This window comes from Corvus hawaiiensis, chromosome 8 (assembly GCF_020740725.1).
Source record: "Corvus hawaiiensis isolate bCorHaw1 chromosome 8, bCorHaw1.pri.cur, whole genome shotgun sequence".
Lineage (NCBI taxonomy): Eukaryota > Metazoa > Chordata > Aves > Passeriformes > Corvidae > Corvus > Corvus hawaiiensis.
In genome coordinates, this window is record NC_063220.1 from 4509997 (window position 1) to 4532949 (window position 22953).

A 22953-nucleotide genomic window follows, 5' to 3' on the forward strand; every position below is an offset into this window, starting at 1 on the left:
GGTGATCACAAAACAAAGATATAACCAAGTGTGCTGCCCCTGAGGATTTATTTTAAATTGTAATGTAGTAAATAAAATCAATGTAATAGGATACTTGCGGTCTAAATGATAGGGATATTTAATAATAAAAATTGAAGATTCTGAGGGATTAAGGAAGAGGACACTTCTTTGGAAGACACAGACTTTTTGCCAGCAATCTCTTTTGGGTTCTTTTGTCCAGCCCTTCAGTGATGTGGCCATCTGAGGGGTTGGAAATATTTTCTTGGTGAGGCAATCCTATCATTTATTCACTCTTTTTTCCCAGTTTATACTCCCAAATTTGCATGAAGACAAGCCGGGTGTGCTTTACTCCCCAAGGACAGGTGGACCCATATCCACAGCTTTGTTCTTTTGGTCTCTGCACTGCAGCTGCTTCTCCATTCTGGTGGAGACTCTTTTCCCTGGATTTCCTGGATCCATCCTACATGGAGACATTTGATGGGAGGCCCAGTTGGACAAACAGTGTCACTCCATACATCCTCTTTTAAATCGGTGCTGGTTTCTGACTGTCCCATTTAGAAGGACAAAAGTTAATCTGTTGCTTTTGTAGTAGAATCAGTTTCTAGGGAAAATCTCAAGCTGCAAAACCCAGTAAACGCTGAACCACTGTGGGGCTGTACAGTGTATTTCCCAATATCCCATATTTTCTGTAACAACAGAGAGGGATGGGTTCTTTCAGACTCGGAGACATGACCTACAGACCTTCTGGTGTCCCCATGTGAAGTTCCTTTTACAGACTACCTGAAATGGAAGCTGACTCGGCTGGTGGGAGGTGAGAGGTGGGCTCTGGGCCCCAGCTTTGGTAGGGCTGGTGGCAGGCAGGTGTCAGAGCAGGGCACAGGGACTGTCCCCAAGCCTGGCTCCGCAGGCCCTCGGAGTTCCTGGCAGTGTCCTGAGGAGAGGACAGCCCAGGAGGGGAAGAGCAGATCTCCCATCTTTGAATTATGTCTGTGAATAACTGAATTCACCTCTCTGTGGCCTGAGAGTGAGGCAGCACCGTGGGAGAGTCCTGTTCTCTGACACTCTCACAGGTTCAATCCTGTGCAAGTTGAACTTCAGGTTCTGATTTATGAAACCAAGAGGTGAGGTAGAGGAGGCACAAACACAGCCAGCAGCAAGTAGCAAAACACTGGGATATCACCAAATCTGTGTTCAGTGCCTCTTGGCACCCAGTCCTTGCCAGAGGGACCTGCTTTCCAAAGGCATTTTGGCTGCACAAGGAGAGCACTGGAGCATTGAAATCCTCTCATTTGTCTTTTGGGTCAGTTACTTGTCAGCACTGATTGAGGGTTCCCAAGAAACATTTCAGACAACTGGTCTAGGTGGGACTGGGGGTTGTTGAGGTCCTGAGGAAGCTGCAGGAAGCTGGGTTTGGACTGGCTGCCTGAAGTATGGAAAACACACTGTGTTTAGTATTTCATGCCTCGAGACACCTGACATTGCTAAACTGGTTCTTTACCATTTTTAAACAGTTTCTAGCATTTACACCTAACTCTCTCTGCCCCTTTCTCTCCCTTGCAGCATTTACCTGCGTTTATGCTGTTATCTAAACAAGCAGTAAACCAACATTTCTCCTTCAAGCCTTTAATCTATTATAGCTCATGATGCTGCATGAAAAATCCCCCTAAGCAGGACACAAAACATCAATAACTTCACTTACAGCAACATAAACATAGGAAAGATGAAGTGAAGAAGGTTTTAAATACTACAAACCTTGTACCAGGAAAATGCAATATGGTAAAAATATTGTGACTTGATGGGGTAGGCTGGAAAAGACATTGCAGAAAATCAGGTTAGCAGAAAACACAAAGTGTAGATAATTACACAGTATTAAGCTAATGTCATTTTAGAACTAATTCTCATTTGCTGGGACTTTCTTCATGTTCTCTTGCAACACTTTGTTTTGATAATTTTTATTCAGTTTTAGCAGAACTACACCCACAGCCTGGCTAAGCAGCATTTCCAGTGTTTGGCTGAAGAATTAATACAAGTGGTGTCAATGTATCAGGAAGTCATGGTTAACTGTGATGGAGAAAAGGCACTGTGCAGTTTGGATCACCCAACATGAAACAATGCAAGTTTGCATCTATCTTACCTGATTATTTCCTGTGTCATGACTTGCTCTGTTGCCTTGCTTCGGCTGCTCTGCACTGTTATCCCTGAAACAGAAATCACATCAAGAAATCCCTTCAGGGATGCAGAGTTTTCCAAAGACAAGGCTACAGCTCAGAGATCTAGATTCTGCTTTTGAGGCTATCCTTTTCTGTACCTGACAAGCAATTTCAATATGCTCTGCCCCCACGTCTGTGCAATACAATTATCAATAACAATTAGGAAAATGCAATGTATTTGGGAAAAAATGCTTGAGAACTGCCAAGAGGAGGATCTGGACTGTACTACCAAGGAGCAGGGGTTGAGCTGTTAAACTCCCCAGTACTGCTGTTAGCAGGGCAGTTTTGTCTTTAAGGAGGTGTGGAATTCTTTGTGTAGATAAAGCATCCCTGGTTTGCTGCACTGACCTGCAGCACACTGTCATGTATTGGAATAGCACCTGTAAGAAGGGAAATACCTGTGCTGTCCTCTGCTTTTCCTGCAAACTTTTCTCCTTATTGCATCACGCTTCATTACTGCTGCTGCAGCAAGGATGGCTACTGGCAGCACGAGGAAGAAGAAAATCAGCAGTCCATCCCGAAGTGATGTATCTAGGGAAAAAGAATTGAAATGAAGGAATTTAAAATATTAAAGCCTTTTTTTTGTTGTTGTAAAATGTACAATCTTCACATTGTCGTAGATTAAAATCAGTAACTTCACTGAAATTTATAACATGCTACAATCAGAAAAGTAGGATTTGGCCTTATGGTATTACAAAAACTTTCTGCCTTATCCACCCTATATATATATGCAACATTTATCCTTTTCCATAAATTTTTTTCAGTAATTCTAAAGCAGACAAATTCATTTTGTATTTTGGTATTTGCTTACCTACAATTGATCTTCACGTTTGCTTTACCTCCCTAAACTTTTAATAAATACAAAACATTTTCTCCCTTTCCCAAAGTACAAATTTAGTAAAATTCAATAAAGTTCCACAGAAAGTAACACAGATTTTCCTCAGAAAGCTATGGATTATGAACTTTGCTTTTAGACAAAGAGATGGAAAACATTTCATGTGTAAAGGCCAGCAAAAGCTACTTCCTTATCAAATAATAATGTTTGCTCTTCAAGTCAGTTCATGACTAAGTGTCTCATGTGGTAAACAGTTGAAAAGACACTGTTACTAGCAGATTATTTTATCAGTCCCTGGGGCAGAATGAGGGCCAGTTTCAGTGTCCTACCTGTGTGAGCTGGACCACTGTCAACACTGCCACCGTAGCCAGACTGGTTACAGAACGGAGGGGCCCATCCCGGGTTGCAGTGGCAATTCCCATTGTTGTTACACACCTACAGCCCGAAGAACAGGGAGTCATGCATGAGTCAGGCAGGGACAGTTGCCGTTGTTGTCACACACCTACAGCCCAAACACAGGGATTAGTCAAACACCACCTCCCTGAGAGTGGCCACTCAAACCTTCCGTACGGATTTGGAGTTCCACTCTGTAATCGCACGTGGAACCAAGAAATACTGCAGAGTATTGCATAGAAATACATGGAATATTAACTGGGAATAAGCTCTGCCCCTCCATAACATCCCAAACCACTGAGTCATACTGATGCCCCATGGTAATTCTCTCTAAGTTAACATTTGTGTTATTTGCCTGCAATAAATCACAGTCCAGAGACCTTCTCAGTTTTACAACTTTTGGACTCCATTTTGATTTTTCATAGTGACGTATATAAATCAGGAATTACTAGACTGTCATCCTCAAAGGAATATTTTCCTTTTACAATTCACCAGCTCAGTAATATTAAAAAATTCCCTTGGGAAATTCAGAAGAAATGCCTCTCAGTGTTAGTGCAAAGAGGTTTGCAGTGTTCTGGCAACACGAGTTACATGTAAAAAAAGTGGATTTAACTTTTAATACAGATCCGGAAAAAGGAAAGCCACTTGCCTGGTTATTGCTTTAATGCAGGGAATTTGCACAGTCTAGAAACAGGACATGAAGCACCAGATACTCACCCCATTCTTATTACACTTCTGCTTTACATCACAGTTGTAGCCCAGATATCTTGCATCAACACATTCAAAACCTACACAGGCCTGGAACAAGTAATTAGTGCCTTGCAAACACAGAACTTAAAAAGTCCCATCCTTTTATAAATGTAAGTGTGTATGTTTACAAGTCTGCAGCTTTCACTTACATGTTAAGAAAAAGGGCTGATACAACAGCCAGTATTTCAGAATTTTATGACTTTGTCTTGGGTTTGCTTACCTCTGTGGATGCATTTTGATGGAGTAATTTGAATAACTGATAATGTAGTTCACTGTAGCATCCCCATTTTTGAAGAGCTAATTAATGGTTTGTATGTATTGATCTGAAAAGATTTTTATTTTATTATGGCATATGAACAAGAGAGCCATGTAATGCTTTTGGAAGTTCAGAACTTTCCAATCAGACTATATTCTGTCATGCTGCTGTGATTCCTCTTACCTTGTTCTCTCCACAGGCTGTCCCATCGTGAACTTGAGCAGGATCAGGGATATCTGATCCTAAGTCAAAGTCAGAGGACCAGCACAAAACCCCGGATGCGTTATTGACAACGCTCCAGGCAGGAAGGTTTTGAAGACTGACAGATGTGCACTGGAGCTTCCCACACAGACTGTGCCTGAATGGAATGAAGGACACTCAGAGACAAGGTGAACAGATAAAAATCAGTATTGGTGCAAATACACCAAACATTCCAACCTTTTAGCTTGCATTTCATGAAAATATACTTTTCAATCTCTCACTTTAAGGCTTTGTAACAGAATATATTTTTTATATTGAAGATTTTAGGATTGGTATTTATTTGGTGGTGACTTACTGGACAGGACATTTCTTGTACACTCCACCTTTCATTCCACAGTTTCCAAACCTATCTCCTTTAATATTTGCTTTTTCAAAGCATATATCAGGTGCTTTTCGTGCCCCTGTACAAAAAACCAGTGAATCTCAGTAAGCCACTACATTGTCTGAAAAACATAGGAAAAAGAAAACTTGGAAATGTCTATCAGGAGACTACAAATGGGTTTACATTAAATGAGAACCATACCTTTCCCATATATAGATTCACACTGTGAATCAAAGCTCTGGCACACTCCATAGTAGCAATAAGCCTTGCTGTTGCTGCATGGGTGACCATTCATGATGTAAACATCATCTGGGCAGTAGGCAGTGCTTCCATTGCAGTATTCAGGGAGATCACAGACACCTTGTTTTGCTCTGCACTCTGCTCCTGCCACTTTAAACTAGGACCAGAGAGGGAGGACACTTTTAGTTTCCAACAGAGGAAGCTCTAGTGTGGAACAATGACAACTGGGAACATTTAGTTGTTTTAAGGAAGGCAAATTCTCCTCTTACATGCTGTCTTACTGGTGAATGCCATTTGAAAATATGTCAAGAGGACTAGGACAGCTCTTTTCAAACATTAAAAAATCCTAGTGAATAGTAACAATTTAGTTAAATAAAGCACTGTGTACCTTGCAGTTTTTGCAGCACAGTCCTTGAGCACACTGTGAGCCAGGTGTGAGTTTGCAGGTTGCAGCATCACAGCAGGGGTTGGAGCACTCCTGAGAACAGCCATGGAAAGGGGACACTATTTCAATTTTTTTCTATAGCTAGGAAAAGTACCTCATCAGTCCACGTTGGATGGACAAGCCAAACTTTAAATAACTGTCTGTGTCATGTTCTCACGTTCTTCTGCCCTGAAAGGAACCAGCAGACACTGTTGCTGTGTTACTTGTACAAGTCATCAGAAAAACACCTGTTTTGATGTGTTGTGGCACAGGGATGCCAAGGGAACCAGGGTTTGCTGTTTGATTTATTGATTTTTGAGACACTTTTACTTTCTGAAGAGTGAGCCAATACATTCTTGGAGGGACATTTTGACAATGCAAATGTGACTCTCAAAAGTCATTTTGTGTGGGCAAAGCTTAAGGGTTACAGTTAACAAACCTGTACGTGTTCTATAGATAAACAGTCTCTGTCATGGAACAGAAATATCCATGATGCTAAAACCAAACAAAACAGACTCTGCTCTGAATCTCACTTCTTTCTCAGCAGTGCCTCAATGTTCTGTGAAGTCCAATAGCCCTTAACTGAGTCCACATCAGAATCAAAGGATGATTTTAAACTTTTACTAAAATTTATCTCAATACTGCTTGTAAAAATGCGAAATTACAAAAAAACCTCCTCAGATAATATTGCAATTAGGTATGTCAAAAGGCCAGGATTATACAGAAATAAACATAACATAACATAACATAATATATTAATATACAACAAGTATCCAGCTCAATTTCATGCATTACCTGTGGTTTGCCACAGTCACATTCTTCATTGTTATCAACGACGTTATTACCACAGACAGGTTCTTTGTACACATTACTTGTTTTGGGAGGATTTCTGAGGCAGTTTCCTCCTCCATTTAGAATAAAGGCCTCAAAATCATCAGCGCTACAGGTGCTGAAATTCCTGGACCCACTGGAAATCATAATATTTTATTATTATAAATATTTTGCTTACAGGAGAACATACAACTCAAGCTCTTAAAACATCGTTGTTCTATCATAAATATTATATTTCATAATGCTAGGAGATCATGAGATAGTTAATTTTTATTTTCCTTTGCATCAAAGTGCAGTACTAGAAGTTTAAAATACTACTATAATATGAATGCTTTTAGAATCAGAGAGACCATCAGAGTATCTATTCTGGTGTCCTGTAAAAAACAGGCCTTAGAAATTCCTTTTCTATACTGAGCCTAAAAATGTTTGATTAAAAAATATTCTCAGAAAGGTATTCATCTTAACTTGGAGTCCTAAGAACTGAAGAATGCACCTTCCTAGAGTAGTTTTGTCCAGTGTTCAGTTACCCTGATTTATTAATACAACTGTGGATAAATAAAATATTCTGATCTTTTTCTCTTAAGGGGAGCCAAAGAACAAATGAACTGAGGGAAAGATAAGCCAAGAAGGTTTTTTTTAATTAACTGTTAAAAAATTTGTTGCATATTTGCACAAACCCAATGAGTATACGTGAAACATTCTCAACAGGCTGAAAAAAACCCCAGCAACATGCTATGATTAAAAAAAAATTAATAAAATCCAAATATATTTTTAGGAATGTTACAAATATAGAACGATTGGGTCAGGAAACAGTTAACATTTCAAATAAATTAAAATTACGTCAAATCCTAAATCAGTGAATCCACCTTTGTGATTAAATTTTTCAAACAACTCCCCATTCACTAAAGTTCTTCCAGATTCATAGCAGTTTCACAGCTTGTAGGGCATAGTCACTGCAAATAAAATAAATTATTAAAATGAAATAACTGGAAATCTTACTTATCTGTGCTGTGCATGATATAGGATGCAGGACACCTCTTATCATCATGTTTCATTCCGAGATTGTGCCCCAGTTCATGTGCAACTACTGTGGCATGACGTAACATTTTGTTATGATTCAGCTAATAAAGAGAATCAGGTTAAAAAAAAAAAAGTGAAACTAAAGAAAATGCTGTTTGGACCCAGAGATCTACTCCCACCACAAGCTCTCAGGGACTATGAAGGCAAAATACTAAATTGTACTGCAAGGTGAAAGAAGCAAGGATTGACAATTTGTCACTTTATTTTCAGGGAGGGCCAGATTCTGCCAACCCTTCCCTGAGGATCATATTCTGGATAATAAATTGTTCTAGATCACCACTGCAGGTTTCTCCCAGCTGAAATTATTCTGTGTGATTCTATTCTATTGTAACACCATTAGACACCAAGTTTAAAGGAGTCTTCAACAACAAATGTACTGTTAAAGAACAGAATCTGCTTCTGAGATTGTCCACAAGGTTGTGGCATCCATACTTTAAGGACAGGAATCTCTGGAGTTATTGGTTCTGCCCCAAGGGTGGAGAAAAAAATAGTTTTGTACAAATTTTTTTAGATTTTTTGCCTGTTTACAGCCTGGTTGTCAGGAATTCCAGACACTTGAGACTATGGTGCATTATGTTCACTTTCTATATATTTAAAGAGTGAAAAAACCACCTTATTTTGTAGCTGCATTCCCCTCCCAAAACCCCTGTGGTTATGAACTTTAATGGTATAAGGATAAAATTATGCAACACTGAGTTAGATAAATCACAAAAGATGACCCAAAGAATTCGTTGAATGAGTCAAGTGGGCTGCAATTTGACAAAGAGAGAAATTGGGAAAGTACTTGGAAAAAAGAGGTGTAAAATGTGCACAAGTCTTTACATAAGAAACCCCATGAAAGAAACCATCCAACTCCAAGACCAGGGTGATTTGGCCAAGTAGGTCCAGGATCAGTTTCTTCCATACCCAAATTGTGATGTACTTACAGTGCTGATCGACCCTCCCTGGACATGTGAGCACACAGTACCCACAAAAGCCATTCCAATGGATCCACTGAAAGAGCTTCTCCCTCTGCAACAGAAGCAGTTTGGAGGTGGTGTTAAGATGGGTTGAAAGTTCATGATTTCTACTAAAAGACACTGATGAGTTTGAAAGAAATATTGCAAGGCAAAATTTGGTCTTCCTGAAGTCAGGAAGGAATTTATCACCACAGCAGGGTTTCACTCCAATTAATAATGGATATCTGAATAAAAGCTTGAAAATAATGATCCATCACCTAAGTCTGCTGTGTCAGTGCACTCAATTACTGAGCGGCTGAGGTGGGAAGGGACCTCTGGAGGTCACCCAGTCCCTGGAGTTGATTAACTCTTAAGAATCCATTATAGTTTCTTGTCATTTTTCCAGGTTAAACCAGTTTGGAAGTGCAGAGAATTTTATTCCAGGTATATTTTAATTAATACACAACCCCCAAATCATATACATTAACCCTGCCAGCATGGCTGGTTTTCTCACCTAGTGCAAACTCACATTATGAGGTGACCAACGTCATTTCTTGAGCGCTTCAGAAGATCCTTCTGTCTCCAAGAAACAAATCTACTCAGCACATCTCCAGCTGAACCATTCATTACAGATATGTGGTTGGCATCTGTCCAAATCTCTAATCCAACCAAAACAATCTGGATGTTTAATGCTCTATACATCTGAAAAAAAATAATGATAATTAATGTCCCTTGGCTGTTCTGATGGAATTCTGAAAGATGACTTCATTACAACTGAGTAAACAATAAGCTGAACATAGTGACCAAGACATAACTTCAGTTTCTTTGAAACTAAATATATATTTGTAATTATAAGCGAAATATAAAATATTTATAAAATGTAAATGAAATAAAAATATTAAGAATATAAAACTAAGTGTAACTGAAAACAATCTACTTTATGAAAGTACCTAAACATATCTTTGGGAAAGACCATGTCCATTTCTTTCCTTAGCTAATTGTCTTGAGGAGAATCTGGGAACAGATCAGAGAGCTTATGGAATTGTTCATAGCACTGACAGTTTTCTTAATAACAAACGACAAACATGAGAAATACTCTTCCAAAAAATGTAAAACATACTGAAGGCTTCATGTTCTTGGAGAACAGAAGTGGTTTAAAACCATCTTGCAACTCTCCCCCTGCTTGCACCTCTACAAGGCTTGTGCAGAGACTGGTGATGTGCCTTAACTGTGTTACGAATTGTTGTATAACTTTCAAATACAGTTTCGGAACTCCATTAGCTGCTCTTCTGAAAACTATGATAAAATAGAAATTACTGAACCCAGGCAATTTATCTGACCTACCCCATCAACATAATTAATCAGCTCCACTGTTTCCTTTTGCACTGCAGCAGGATCAGAATTCTTCAGCAAAAACTGTAAAATACCATAACAATGTCAGAGGAGAAAAATTAGCAAAATAATAAAATGTATTTAGTGTTGGATGATATAATTACCCTGTTGTGATCCACAACCACAAATAATTCTACATAACTTTTCTGGGGCAGGACAGCTCGCTTCTCCTGCAAATTAGAAAGCACAGTAAGTTAACATAACAAGTTCGAGGTATTTTACTTATCTTTCTCATGACTTTCACTTCATGTGTTTATAAAGCAATGTTGCATTTCTAATACGAGCTCAGTTTGTCTTAGATTACCACATAACCATCTCTGCATCAGTAATTCACACCGGGTCAGACACTGGGATGCGTGAGCTGCCATTCAGCTCATGCCTTTTGTGTCCTATCCATGGCTGTCCTGGGCAGACTCTGCTCTTCCACTGCAGGATTGCTTCAAGCTGTGTGAGATCCCCATTGTGCTGCTTTTCTGTTCCAGGATTCCCTTAGTAGGGCTCCCACCAGCTTGGTGTCCATGAAAATGAAGGCCACAAGGAAATGTCCTGCCAGGTCAAACCTACCTGCAGTGATGCTGTCCAGAGCAAGAGCTCTGGAGATGCCTTGGACTGCAGCTCAAGGGAGAAACAGAAATGTATTTACCCTGAGGAGCCTGTCCCTGCTGGAGGTACTGTTTGATGCAAATGCATATTTCACAGACTGCTTCACAAACATCTCGTGCTCCAGGCTGCCATTCAGCACCCCACAGTGGAAGGGGATACCCTGCACATCTTCCAGTTCATAAAGCTCATGTTCAAATGTGCTGGATGTGCTGAGCGGCTCCATTCCGTACCATTTGCCTCCAATGTAGAGAATTCCCCTAACAATCATAAAAGAATGAAATGTTATTCCATCATTTTTCCCTCATGGTTATGACTAGGTGAATGAGTAACAGCTGTATACTTAAACACTATGTTGAAATAAATTATTATTTTAAATTCTATGAATATGGGGGTAAGTTCAAAAGCCCAGTAAAAGATGAAACAGAACTTATTTAAAATACTCAATGGTGCACTTCTTGAATCAGAAAAGAAGGAGAAAAAAGAGAATAAATCCAAATTGTTAGCAAATGAGTCTGGATTGTGGGTACAGAGCTGATGCAAATGGTCTCTTTTAGCCCTTTTCTCTATTCATTTAAAGGAATGCCAGGAAATGTCCTGATTTATTGTGAGTGATGTCTCACTGCGAAACTTCACCTGAAAGATGCATGGGTGAATTTTATCCCATTTGTGATTTTATTGTATTTGAAACACAAAAAATTGGTTCAAACTTGATCAAAAATTTTTCATGGAAATGATTTGTCTTTTGAAATGTGCCCATTCATAAGACAAAGTAACTTGCAGGAATGTTTGAAGTTCAACAAAACCTTCATCAGGTAAGATTTTTTTTCTACAAAGGTATGTCAGGTCAAGACATTCACATCAACTACTAGAAGCCTCAGTTCATGCCCAGGTTCTGCCTATATTTATTACGGTTTCTATCACTTTTTTTTCTGTGAAGGAATTTTGGAAAAGGGGGAAAAAGTGGGAGTTGAGGAAAACTATAAAACCTGTAACAAGTTTCAGCTTCATCAAAAGGTGAAATATTAAAAAAAAATAGCAAGAGGAAATACCTAAGGCCATCACATGTGCTAAGAGCAAGTGTGGAGTCAGCAATTCCTTCAACAGTGCCGTGATAATAACAGTGTGTCTGAAATGCAACAAACCCACATAATTAGTGACAAAACAAGGTGGTTGCCTTCAACTGCAAACTCATTTTCTAACTAACCATATTATTTGCATGACATCAGGGCTGGCTGTTAGAAATTTACAGAGTTCCCTACTTGGAAAGTAATCCTGACCTTCTTGGAGGAGAATATCACTTGACATGAGTACCTAAAATAGCTTTTGGTCCCTTGGTTCTAGAACACAGCCAGCTTTTTAGTTTAGTCCCATAATCACCATCTGTTATAAAAATATTTTAATATACATTGCTCATCCTGTTCTTAGAGTCCTCTCAAAGGCTGCTCTGAGAAGATCTTTCATGCACAAATGACCCAATTAAGTCTCACTGAGCTTACACGAAATTTAAAGTTGAAATTAAATTTAGAAGTATTTACAAGGCTTGTTTGATACAGGATTTAGAAACTATAGAGCTTTGATGCTGCCATTGTACTTTAAATTGCATATTATGCAAAGGTGGTTTAAATTCAGGCTTGGCATAATCTCCTGGCAAATCCTTTCACACCTTGGGAAACTGGGATGCTGGGAAACAGCCCAGTCCCTCTTGAACCTCATGTTTAGATCACTGGTAACTGTTAAACAGAAATTCTACACTGTGAAAACCAACAAGTCTCATTCCCAGCAAATATGTTTTTTCTTGGCTTCCCTGGTTTGAGGAAATTCTGACACAAAGGGGAAGGTTTATTATGTACAGTACCTCATTTTTGGATGGTGTTGCCTGCAGTTTCCCATTTTCCCCATATGTGTACAGCTTAAAGTCGTCACTAAGAAGTTTTCTGGAAACAAAAATAAACTACTGCTCTTTTAATGGTCCAGAAACAAGTCAAGAGTCCTGGTAAGTGCTACATTCTGTTAGTAGCACACTCTACACTAAATTATTATTAAAATCCAGGCACAAGAAACAAAATGCCTTAAAATGAGCTGGAGACTTTTGAAAAGAACTTATTTTGAAACTTATTATTACATATTTTAACTAAAATATCTATAGAGAAGAATCTAAGTAGATGCAGTTGCATAAAGCCTGGCCTATTACAGGTTCAGGAATGAGGAACAAGAGAAAGAGAATTTTTTTTTTCAAATACAACAATACATAAAATCCCTACCCCGCTAATAAAAGGCTAATGTTGAACTGAATTCTAATTTTCCCTGAGGATTTTCTGAAATGTGCTAATTTGTGCTGCTTTTAAAAAAACAAGCAAAATTTATTTCTTCATGGCTAGAAAAAATTATTATTCCCTTCTATTTGCAAGATACTACCATAACAGAGACACTATATTTAACACTATTTACCAGAGTCATTTTGTAGTTACTACAATCTGCCATTTAAATGGTTTCTTCTGAATTTTTCCAGCATAAAAATGCTTGTCTGTAAGTAACTAACCCTGAAACAGGACAATTCGTTAGAACACTCTATCACATACTTATTTTTCTTCAGCTTTAGGAGATATGTTCCATTTCTGGTTTTAACTGAGTAAGAAAGATTGTCATCTGAATGCTCCTGAAAACAGAACAAAAGATATCACTTAATGAGGTGATTTTTCTACGTGTTTTTTTTAATTCCATGTTTTGCTTGACAAGACAGGCCCAACTACTGTGTATGTTTTAAGTAAAAAAATACAGATTCCTAACCCCCAGGCTTCCATATTTCAAAGTCTCAGCAGCACACTGAACCTTCTTTCCTCTGTAAAGTTTAAATTCTATTAATCTATATTTTCATTTAGACAGGAGAGCACAGCCCATGAATGCCCTCTTTGCTAAGTACCACGTCATGTTTTGTGACACTCCTTATGTAAATCAGATAAACGACTCACAGTCTTTTATCTCCTAATTGGTTTGCACAAAGATGACTCATGCTATTTCATTAACAGTTACTTCAGTAAATGAACTCCGTATCTGGCACAAAGGTAAGTTACCTCAGAACTGAGGAGTTAAGGCTCAGGTTTTCATCTCTTAACCTGTGCCACTCTTTGGGTGTTACATGGTTGAAATCCTCTGGTTATTTTCCAAAGACCAGAACATGGACAGCATGGATGTTAGCAGAAGTTCAACATCTAATCTGACTCAGAAGAAATGGAAATATTCTTCAATGTTCCTTCTCACTTCTGTCTTACAAGGTCATTAACAGGATTAGAAGTTTGGAAGGCACTTAGAGTACAATCACAGGCCTTTGTGGGGACAAATTTACTTAAAACTAGTTGAAAACACTAAGAATCAGAAGAGAGAGAGTGGGGCACATTTCTTTACAAAAATCTCTATATACCATCCATTGTGTGTGTGCAGTATAGGACAGTACTGGGAAAAGCAGCAATATCAGAAGAAAAGAAATCAGAATAACAAACCTCATGAGAAAATGGGTGATGTTTCTCTCTCCCTGTCAGACTCCGAGGAATGATTATTTCTAATGTAGAAAGTCTGGATGTGTGTTGAGAAGATACACCTAAAAATAAAGTTTGAAATTGGTAAATAATTAGAAAGGACAAGGCATTATGTTGGCATCTGCACAATGGTGATTGCCAAAAGACCATTCTGATCCAGCCAGAAAAAAAGAGTGAAATAGTTCAGGAGTGATCAAACTGACTTTGAAAAAAGTTACTTCAGATTAAAGCTGGGGTCTTCTGGAGCACACAAAGAAAAATTATTACAGTATTTAAGCAAAATCTTAATTCTCTCATATTCTGGATTATTAACTTTGTGACTTTGTCTGTCACTTTTTCTTCCATGACCGACGCTTTTAACCTGATGTACCACAGAAAATTAGTGCAGCTGGCCTTCTCCTTTCGCCATTGTCCTGAATAAGGAATACTTTTAGTTGTCCTCTGGATATAATTTGTCCACCTCCTGTGTGGAAGAAAAGTTGGCTCACCACACTGCCTCCTGCCATTGGCTAATCTTACATTTTGTTTGTTCTAGCAACAGTCAGATCTTTGCAAAAGGTTTGTAGCCCTTTACATGATATCAGAATTATCTCCAGAACAACATGCTAATGCAGGAAGCTAAAGATAAGAAGCCTGCCAAGTATCTGGTTTCAGGTAAATGGTTTTATAAAGACAAAAACAATCTTCAGTGACTTTTAAAAAAATTGTGTAAAGTTTAATTCATCTTCCTTTTTCTTGTCTGCTCATCAACTGGTTTGATCAACAGAGACACAACTATTTGCTTTTAAAAAGAATCAACAATAACATGGGTTTTAACAATGGAAGTGGTTTCTTCCTTATTAAATTGTTCTTTTATAAGGAAACAAAGAGATTTCTCCACACTTAGAGTAGTACAGAATCACCCTCAGCCTCCCACATTCCTATGAAAGGAATTCATAATTGCACAAAAGTCACACAACCAGCCATTCAAAGTGAGGAGGATTCTCCAGTGTAATGATGATCTCTCCCTGTTAGATAACATCAGGATTTTTAAAAGCTAGGTGCAGGTAGCATATGTTTAACAGTACAGTCTGCAATTGCAATCAAAATGTGGAAGTTGCTATTAGCAAACAGTCTGAAAACAATATCAGCACTTGGTATTTACTTCTGATTTTGCTCTTATTCTTCAATAGTTTTATTATCTAAATGAAAAAATCCATTCTGTTTCATGAGTCAAGTGTATGTTGAACTAACCATGGAGATGCTCTTTCAACAATTCAAATTTTGACACCTGAAAGAAGGAAACCATCTTTGATGCATGTCATAAAAATACGACTTTTTAAGAAACATTACAGGTATTACATTTAAATCTAAAATGTGAAGCCAAATCATAGAAATGAGTTAATGAAGAATCACAATGAAATTGTAGGAATTCCCCTCACATGAGTGAAGAAGAAATGTTTTTCTACAGTCTCTACAATTGATGAGAGTGACAGCAACTGCAGTTGTCACAACCAGTGTCCTGCACAGAAAATGATGTATTTACATACCTACTACAGCCTGGAGGAAAAAAAAAACCACAAAGAACTCAACTATAAAAAGTTTCAACCTGTAATCTCTCCCAAGATTCTCTCAATGAGCAAGGCTGCACAGGGAGAGCTGTGACTTGATATCAAAGGTGTCCATCACTCCGATCAAGGTCCAAGCAGACTTGGAGAAACTTTCTGAATATGTAAAATAGAAAGCTTACCTTTTATCCAGAAAGGTTTTCCAGTAAAAGTTAGTCCAAAAGTGAACAAAAATAGGCTGTGCATTAACATGACTTCCTGGAGAAACTACTCCAGCATCCGAGCTGGCTCTGGCTGCTCTGCAGGAAACCAGAAGAACGAGAACCGTCTGCTCCGAAGGTAAACAACAGAAAAAGCTCTCCAATACTGCATGTCTGCTGAGGAAATGGGAAGTAAAATTTAATCCATTAGGCTTGCGAGAAAACTGGTCAGACAGCCTAATGCAAATAAAAAGCAGCACATTCTTCAATGCTGATTGGAGAAAGAGCACGTCCCGTGCCGGGATCAAGCTGGTTTATTTTAAAGGACTTTCATCCCACAGTGAAATCATATGAGATTAGAAACATAAAGTATTGCTACTGACAAATACAGTGTTTAGGATGTTTATCCTGACTACTGCCAGCTCAGTAAAAAACTAGCGTGAATCAATTTACTTTTTGAAATTTCAGCTTCTTGTCTTCAATTTTTTTCAACTTTACTTTAAATATTATGTAAAGAAACACATGAAAATCCCCAAAACAGAGGTTTTACACAGTGCCTTCTATGTTAAACACAACTGTCTTCACCAGAAGTCTGTAATCCTGTGCAGATCATCACTCTTCCACTATCAATCTTCCATGCAACCACATTGCCACCAAAAGCAGAAAAGAAACCCTTCTAAAACTGGTTGAATTTGCAGCGCATTTCAGAAGTATCAAGCACATTTAGAAACACAAAAAGGAGACTGAGACAACACGCTCAAACATTTACATTAATTAATTTTAATTAATTCTTCGATTAAAACAGAGAAAATGCAGTTTTCCATTGCTACTAAATCCTATAAAACAACGTCTTAAGTAACAAAAAGCAGGATGCTGGCTGTATTTGCTATATTAGCTTGTGCAAAGCCCGTTCAGGTCCATTTCCTGACAGTCACATACCCAGAATATCCTGAACATTCCTGCACCAAGTACCTGGTGGAAGCAGAACTTGATACCCTCATGCGCTGGGTCTGTGTCTACCACAGCCTCAGGAGCAGCATTCCCCAGCTCCAGAAGCTGAGATCCTACTGAAAATTAAATGAACCCCATCATTTATTTATGGCCTCATTTATTGATAGCCTCTGTCCTGTGTGGTGCACTATCAGGACACAACTCGGGAGAATCCCGCTGCTCCAATTTTGACGTTGTTACCAAATTTCACAGAATCCAAGAATCATTTCAGTTGGAAAAGACCTTTGAGATATTGAGTCCAGCAGGGGAACCTGTTCAGTGCCCGATCACCCTCTGGGGGAAGAACCTTTTCCTAATAGCCACCCTAATCCTCCCCTGGCACAGCTTCAGGGTCGGTTTCTTCTCCCAGGCAACCAGCGACAGGACAACAGGACATGGTCTTAAACTGCGCCACAGGAGATTTAAGTTGGACATCAGGCGGACTTTCTTCTCAGAAGGAGTAATTAGACATTAGAATGGGCTGCCCAGGGAAGTGCTGGAGTCGGGAGGTGTTTAAGGAAAAACGGGACGTGGCATTCGCTGCCATGGTTTGTTGACACGGTGATGTTGGGTCACACGTTGGACTCAATACTCCCAGAGGTGCTTTCCCCGCGAATTAATTCCGGGTCCCTGGGTCCCTCCGCCACTCCCGGCCCGGGACAGCCGCTCCCCGCTCCAGCCCCGGGGGCTCCCTCAGGCGCTTCCCGCCGCGCCCCAGCGCGCACGCGCGGAGCCCCCGCTCGGCGCAGGCGCGTCCCGGCCGGCGGCCGCCGCTGAGGGTCGGTCGGTGCCGCTCCCCGGCCGGGGTGTCCCCGCCGGGCGCTGCCCGGGGCTCCGCGATGTCGAGCGGCTGCGCGGCGGTGCCGGAGGAGGAGGCGGAGGAGGGAGGCCGGGAGCCGCGCTGTGTGTCGGCGCGGTGCTCCTGGCCCTGCGCCCCGCCGGGCGGCCTGGCCCGGGCGCTGTGCCTGCGGCGGGGCGCGGGGGACGGCGAGCCCGGGTGAGGGCGGCGGGCGGCGAGCGGGGGCGCCGGGCTGGGCCGGGCCGGGCTGGGCCGGGCGGGAGCGGGGCTGGCGGGACAACGCGTGTCGCTTCCCCCCCGCAGCAGCGAGGCCGTGCTGGCGGAGCGCCGGGCGGGCGGCGAGGAGCCCTGCGAGCTGCGGCTGCAGTGCCGGCCCGGCGCCGAGATGGTGTCCGTGGGGATCGTGAGCCAGGCCCGGAACATGGAGGTGTACGTGGGCGAGGAGTACTGCGGCACCAGCCGGGGAGAGAGCCGCGGCGCACGCCCGGCGCCGGGGTGAGTGGTGGGCACGGGCGTTCCTGGGTCCCGCACACGCTCCAGGCAACCTCGTGTTCTGTGTGTGTCTGGAAAGGGCTCCTGCTGTTAAAGACCTCATGCCTTTAATAAGGCTGAGAGAATTGGGGTTGTTCAGCCTGGAGAAGAGAAGGCTCTGGGGAGACCCTAGAGCCATTTCCAGTGCCTAAGGGGGCTGCGAGAGAGCTGCAGAGGGACTTTGGACAAGGGATGGAGAGATAAGACGAGGGGAATGGCTTCATAGTGACAGGGCAGGATTAGATGAGATACTAGGAAGGAATTCTTCTCTGTGAGGGTGGTGAGGCCCTGGCAAAGGTTGCCTAGAGAAGTTGTGGCTGCCCCATCCCTGTGTAAGGCCAGGTGGGACGGGGCTTGGAGCAGCCTGGGATAGTGGAAGGTGTCCTTGCTCATGGCAGGGGCTGGAAATGGATGGCTTTTAGGGTTCCATCCAACCCAACCCGTTCTTGGGTTCTGTGAGAGACCTCTTGTCTCTTTGATAAGTCGTTGTCTCACTCTTCAAAGGACAAGAGAGAAGATTTAAAAAAGAAGGTTTTGTTTTCCCCTTCAGTACTTCCTCCCATTCTCTGCCGGGAGAAATAAAGTAATGTTTCTGTTTTAAGTCATTACATGGCACATCTGCTGCTTAATTAGCTAAATAGAAACCAGCCGACTCAGAGCCTCAGGGAGGATGTGTGAATAATGTAATGAACCTCAAAAGCTTCTCTAGTGCACAGTGCATGCACACATATAAGTAATTTTTTACATACATATTTGATAAGATTCATTACAAGTTGCATATAAGCACTAAAGCTGCTATTAGAAAGTAAAAAACTGCTAAAAACTAGAAACTAAAAGGGCTGTTAGAAACCATAAATCTGCATTAGAAATGTGTTCCAGTCAGTCTTGTTTCTTTATCTAAATATTTACCATGATAGTGTATTTCTACAGAACAGTTAAGTACTTTGTATATTGATGTCACAGCTTGTTTATTTTATTTTTCTAGTGAAACTGAAGAGGTTACTTTATACCACAAGTACCTTAAGTTTGAATGCCCTGCAACCTCCTGTAGAGTTAAGGTAGGGAGTTGACCAGTATTGTTTTACTTTTCTTTGGCTTTTTAATCACTTAATCGAATAAATTGCATTGCTCTTAGTAAAATTATTGGTTGTATACACTTCATCTCTTCATATAATCACTTAAAAATCTGTTGGCAGGTACCTTGTCTTGTTAGCAGAGTTCTCTTTTTGAATTGGTATCAGTTTCCTTTTCATGAAGACTATGGTACAGATAATTTAGTCTTAGAGAAAAAACCCATAAACCAGATAAACTGCAGATCTGTAATTAGAACTGTCAGCTCTAGGGTTAAATAAGCTTGTGAAAATTGTATGACCACTACTCTTAAATGCTTAGAAAGTCACTTTGGGGCTCTGTTCCAGTCAGAATTTTGTGGGGAATACCAGCAAGGAGAAATTGGCTTAATTTTCCTTGAAAAGAGTTCAGCATAGTTTTTCCCAGGACTCAAAGAACAATGCATTGTCCCCTACGTACATAGAAAACATGAAATGTTTTTCCCTAACCAAAGTGTTTTTTTTCCTTCTTGCAATAGCTGCTCTCCTTTGGTGAGAAACAAAGAGTACTCATCAGTAAAATAATTCTAGAAGTGAAAGCAGTGTCTGCAAAACTAGCAACTGATTTTCCTTCACTAGGCTCAAGCATAGATCTAGACAGAGTGCAAACTATAATGGAATCCATGGGATCCAAGTTGTCTCCAGGTGCTCAGCAGCTCATGGACATGGTCCGGTGTCAGCAGAAAGTAAGTCACTTTTCCACAAACATGAACAGTACTGATCTGGCACTTTACCAGTTAGGAATGTTCTAAAATGATTTAATAGTGTTTTTTAATTCACGCTTTCTGCCATTTTAAGCCTGGTTTAGTTGTTGCCACTCAAATGAGTGCAATGAGTAAAGATTGTGTACTCCAGGATTATTATTATTTTATGCATTATTATAATTTTAAGCTTCACTGCCATTCCTTTTGTCACTGCTTGACAAGGATGGTGGGCATGTTCCCTGGAATGTGTAAAGTGTAGATAGGTGGGCTGGTTTGTCTTTTTAAAGGTCATTATAACCATGTCACCTTCAACTAAAGGGAACATGCTCTCACAGAGCATTTATTTCAGATCCTCATCCTGCAAGGTGGGCTGTTTCACCAGAATCCTGAATCCATCTGATGTTAATAATTCGGTTTTGGGGACACAGTGTGGTAAAAATGAAGTCAGTAAAGCTCTTTCCTTACTGAGAGACTGACAAGATAATTAACATTCATATTTAGAAGGAATATAGTTCAAAACTGCTTTTGAAATATTTACATCCCACTAGTAGAATGCTGGGTTATAAAGTAGCTATTGTTATTGCTGTATAATTTATAGTATATTTTAACACTTCAACATTAATGGTATTGTTTTTCTCCCCATCAGAACAGCTTCCCTCTTGGAGACAAACTCAGCTGGATCTTGGGGAAAAATTCCGACTTTGGAGGTGACCTTGCAATAGACGGATTGCACAGTGCAGCTCTTCAGTCATCACTGAGTCCATCAGCCAGTGAACCTTTGCCTGTTAAAAATCATTTAACAAGTGAAGCACTGTATAAAGACTTAAGAATAACTCGTGATCTGAACTCAGAGGTACCTGAAAGAGGGAATACTTTGGATTCTGAAAGACTTCCTACCCAGCAGAATGCAGTTGACCTCAGGAATGATTTGAAAGCCGTGGGATCTTTGCAAGTGCAGGAACAAGCAGGTGAAACTCCAAACGTAGCCAACCCACAGGTGCTTCTTCCTTTTCTTCAAAACTTGTGCACTCAGGTGAATCACCTTCGGCTCAAGGATGGAGAGAGGCACATCGGGAAAAGGGCAGTGGCTAAAGAGGAAGGTGTTCAGTGTGTTGGGTGAGTTAAGTTTGGTGAATCTCTCAAAGTAGTATTGACTATTTATTGACAAATTTAAACAAAATGCATAATGTAAGCATTTTCTTCTCATTAGCATCAGTAGTGAATCCTAGAGTACGTGGTTTTCAAGCCTGTATGGTGATGAACATTGCAATTAATTTTTCAGATGAGCTGCTTGAATATAGGGGTTTTTCCAGAAGAAATCACATCACTTCTTGTTACTAAACTGTCTTCTACCTCCGTTTCAGCTAATTTTAAAAGCATGTTTCTTCATACACATTTAGTTTGTCTTTCTCATCTACTACTACATTTTAATTTTGATTACTTTTACCCCTAAATTCTTATTACATCATCCCTTTTTCACACAATGTGGCACAGTCTTTCTGCTGTACTTGGTTTGTATCATCCCACTGATCTTTCCTGTCCCTCCTCACTTGTTGGTATTTACAGTGCAGATGTCACAGTGACCCAGTTTGATACCTCAGGAACAATAGTGGAACTTGTGAGATGTAGGAATCAGGATTCTGATGGAGACTGAATATCTCAGATCCAGTATTTTTAAAGAATGCAGATGCAAACCCAGAGAGTTGCATAGTTTGGATAAATCTTGAAGCGCTTTTGCTGACAAGGACAGCCTGCCACACTGACAGAATACAAACTGTGTATATTGTTGACTTGTGTGGATTTTGTTTTATGTAACTAAACTCTCTAATGCATAATTGAGCCTTTGAAAAAACAAGGTTGAAAGAAGATGACTATATACAATAGCATGTTTATGAAAAAAAATTGAGATTTCAAGTGTGGCAGACAGAGTGTTTTGCTTGTGCTAAAAACCTAATGCCTTCCAAAGTTCATTGCCTGATAACTGAGATTTTACATATAAAAGATGTTCAGATGCCCAGATCTCTATATTTCTGCTTGTCATTAAGAAATAGTTTATACTTACTCTTATATTTGCTCTTCTTACAGGGTAGAACAACAGCCTATTTGCTCCTATTTGGAAAAGATCATTTCAAAAAATCTGGATCTGATGGAGAGGAAACTAATGGACTATATTGACTGCCGAATGCAGGCTCTTCAGACACACATAGACAATAAAATGTTTCTCTTGATGGACTTGGTTCAGAACTCAAAACCAAGCAAAATTTCACAAGCACACTATGATTCTAATGAGGGATTTTCTAATGGAGAGAGATAGATGGATTCAGAGGTAGGGTTTCAGTGTAAATACTTTAAGGGCCGTTACACTTTACAAAGCTTAGTATTTATGGAGTTAAAACTATAAAGAACCTCAGTGTTGTTAACTTGCATTTTGTTACTGTAATTCTATCCACTGTTGCACACAGTTGTTAGTTTTATGAAAGATCTTAAGAATACGTTTTTTTTCCTAAATATAAGAGTTTTGTATGCCCTTTGTGGCTTATTTATTTAAAGAACATTGCTAGAGGTTGTACGAACAGTTCCCCAGTTCCAGTTTGAGCAATGGAGTACTCTAAATAAACTGAGTTACTGCATATCTTTTTACCTACTTGTCATCAGTTCACCTTTTTTGGTTGTATTAATTTTTGATCTGAAATGTGTTATCAGTAGAACAGAGTGTAGTTGGTTTGTACTTTTGATTTATTGGCACTCCTGTTGAAGGCGTTTGCTGTTTCATCTCTGAGAGGAACGTTGGATTGTCATTGCCTAATTTAGAATTTAGTTCATGGAGTTGTCTTTAGACAGCTCAGGAAATGTGAACCCAGCCTGGCTTCTTCAGAAGCCTTGTTGGCTGTACAGGCACCTAAATTAGGAGTCCAGGCTCCTTAAGAAATACCTATAACAAGTCTGTGATACTTCTTTTCCTCCTAAACTACCTGAGTGTGCAGGAACAAGTGACATGAATGTGT

General features: G+C 40.1%; 2 protein-coding genes across 4 annotated transcripts; one reads left to right on the forward strand and one right to left on the reverse strand.

Annotated features, from left to right (window-relative positions):
• Positions 1-36: 36 nt before the first annotated feature.
• On the reverse strand, positions 37-17483 carry LOC125329717 (disintegrin and metalloproteinase domain-containing protein 9-like). 2 transcript variants are annotated; one of them, XM_048312044.1, is made up of 22 exons: positions 15798-17483; positions 14033-14130; positions 13115-13191; positions 12391-12469; positions 11585-11661; positions 10576-10792; positions 10037-10102; positions 9885-9956; positions 9070-9242; positions 8529-8613; positions 7522-7643; positions 6487-6658; positions 5656-5745; positions 5229-5424; positions 5001-5106; positions 4628-4802; positions 4156-4236; positions 3375-3480; positions 2609-2741; positions 2135-2198; positions 1753-1805; positions 37-1423 (listed from the first exon to the last, which is right to left on the reverse strand). In XM_048312044.1, the coding sequence occupies exons 1-22, from the start codon at positions 15865-15867 to the stop codon at positions 1345-1347; spliced, it is 2391 nt and encodes a 796-aa protein (XP_048168001.1). In that variant the 5' UTR covers positions 15868-17483; the 3' UTR covers positions 37-1344. The 2 variants fall into 2 exon arrangements, with proteins under 2 accessions (XP_048168001.1, XP_048168002.1); XM_048312045.1 differs by lacking the exon at positions 4156-4236.
• An 85-nt stretch (positions 17484-17568) lies between these two features.
• Positions 17569-22588, forward strand: C8H10orf88 (chromosome 8 C10orf88 homolog). Of its 2 annotated transcripts, XM_048311735.1 has the most exons (7): positions 17569-17802; positions 17908-18099; positions 19121-19193; positions 19724-19736; positions 19824-19930; positions 20595-21064; positions 22034-22588. In XM_048311735.1, exons 1-7 carry the CDS (start codon positions 17645-17647, stop codon positions 22260-22262), a joined length of 1242 nt encoding a protein of 413 aa, XP_048167692.1. In that variant the 5' UTR covers positions 17569-17644; the 3' UTR covers positions 22263-22588. The 2 variants fall into 2 exon arrangements, with proteins under 2 accessions (XP_048167692.1, XP_048167690.1); XM_048311733.1 differs by having other exon boundaries at positions 19724-19930.
• The last annotated feature ends 365 nt before the right edge of the window (positions 22589-22953 follow it).

Excerpts from the sequence above, each read along its gene's own strand:
- C8H10orf88 (XM_048311733.1), top strand. The coding sequence starts at position 17,645 with ATGTCGAGCGGCTGCGCGGCGGTGCCGGAGGAGGAGGCGGAGGAGGGA. Across the intron at positions 18,100-19,120 it reads GGCGCACGCCCGGCGCCGGG|TGAAACTGAAGAGGTTACTT; the intron begins GTGAGTGGTGGG and ends TTATTTTTCTAG. Across the intron at positions 19,931-20,594 it reads TGGTCCGGTGTCAGCAGAAA|AACAGCTTCCCTCTTGGAGA; the intron begins GTAAGTCACTTT and ends TCTCCCCATCAG.
- LOC125329717 (XM_048312044.1), bottom strand. The coding sequence starts at position 15,867 with ATGTTAATGCACAGCCTATTTTTGTTCACTTTTGGACTAACTTTTACT. Across the intron at positions 14,131-15,797 it reads AAAACCTTTCTGGATAAAAG|GTGTATCTTCTCAACACACA; the intron begins GTAAGCTTTCTA and ends CTTTATTTTTAG. Across the intron at positions 10,103-10,575 it reads GCAGGGACAGGCTCCTCAGG|GAGAAGCGAGCTGTCCTGCC; the intron begins GTAAATACATTT and ends TCTAATTTGCAG.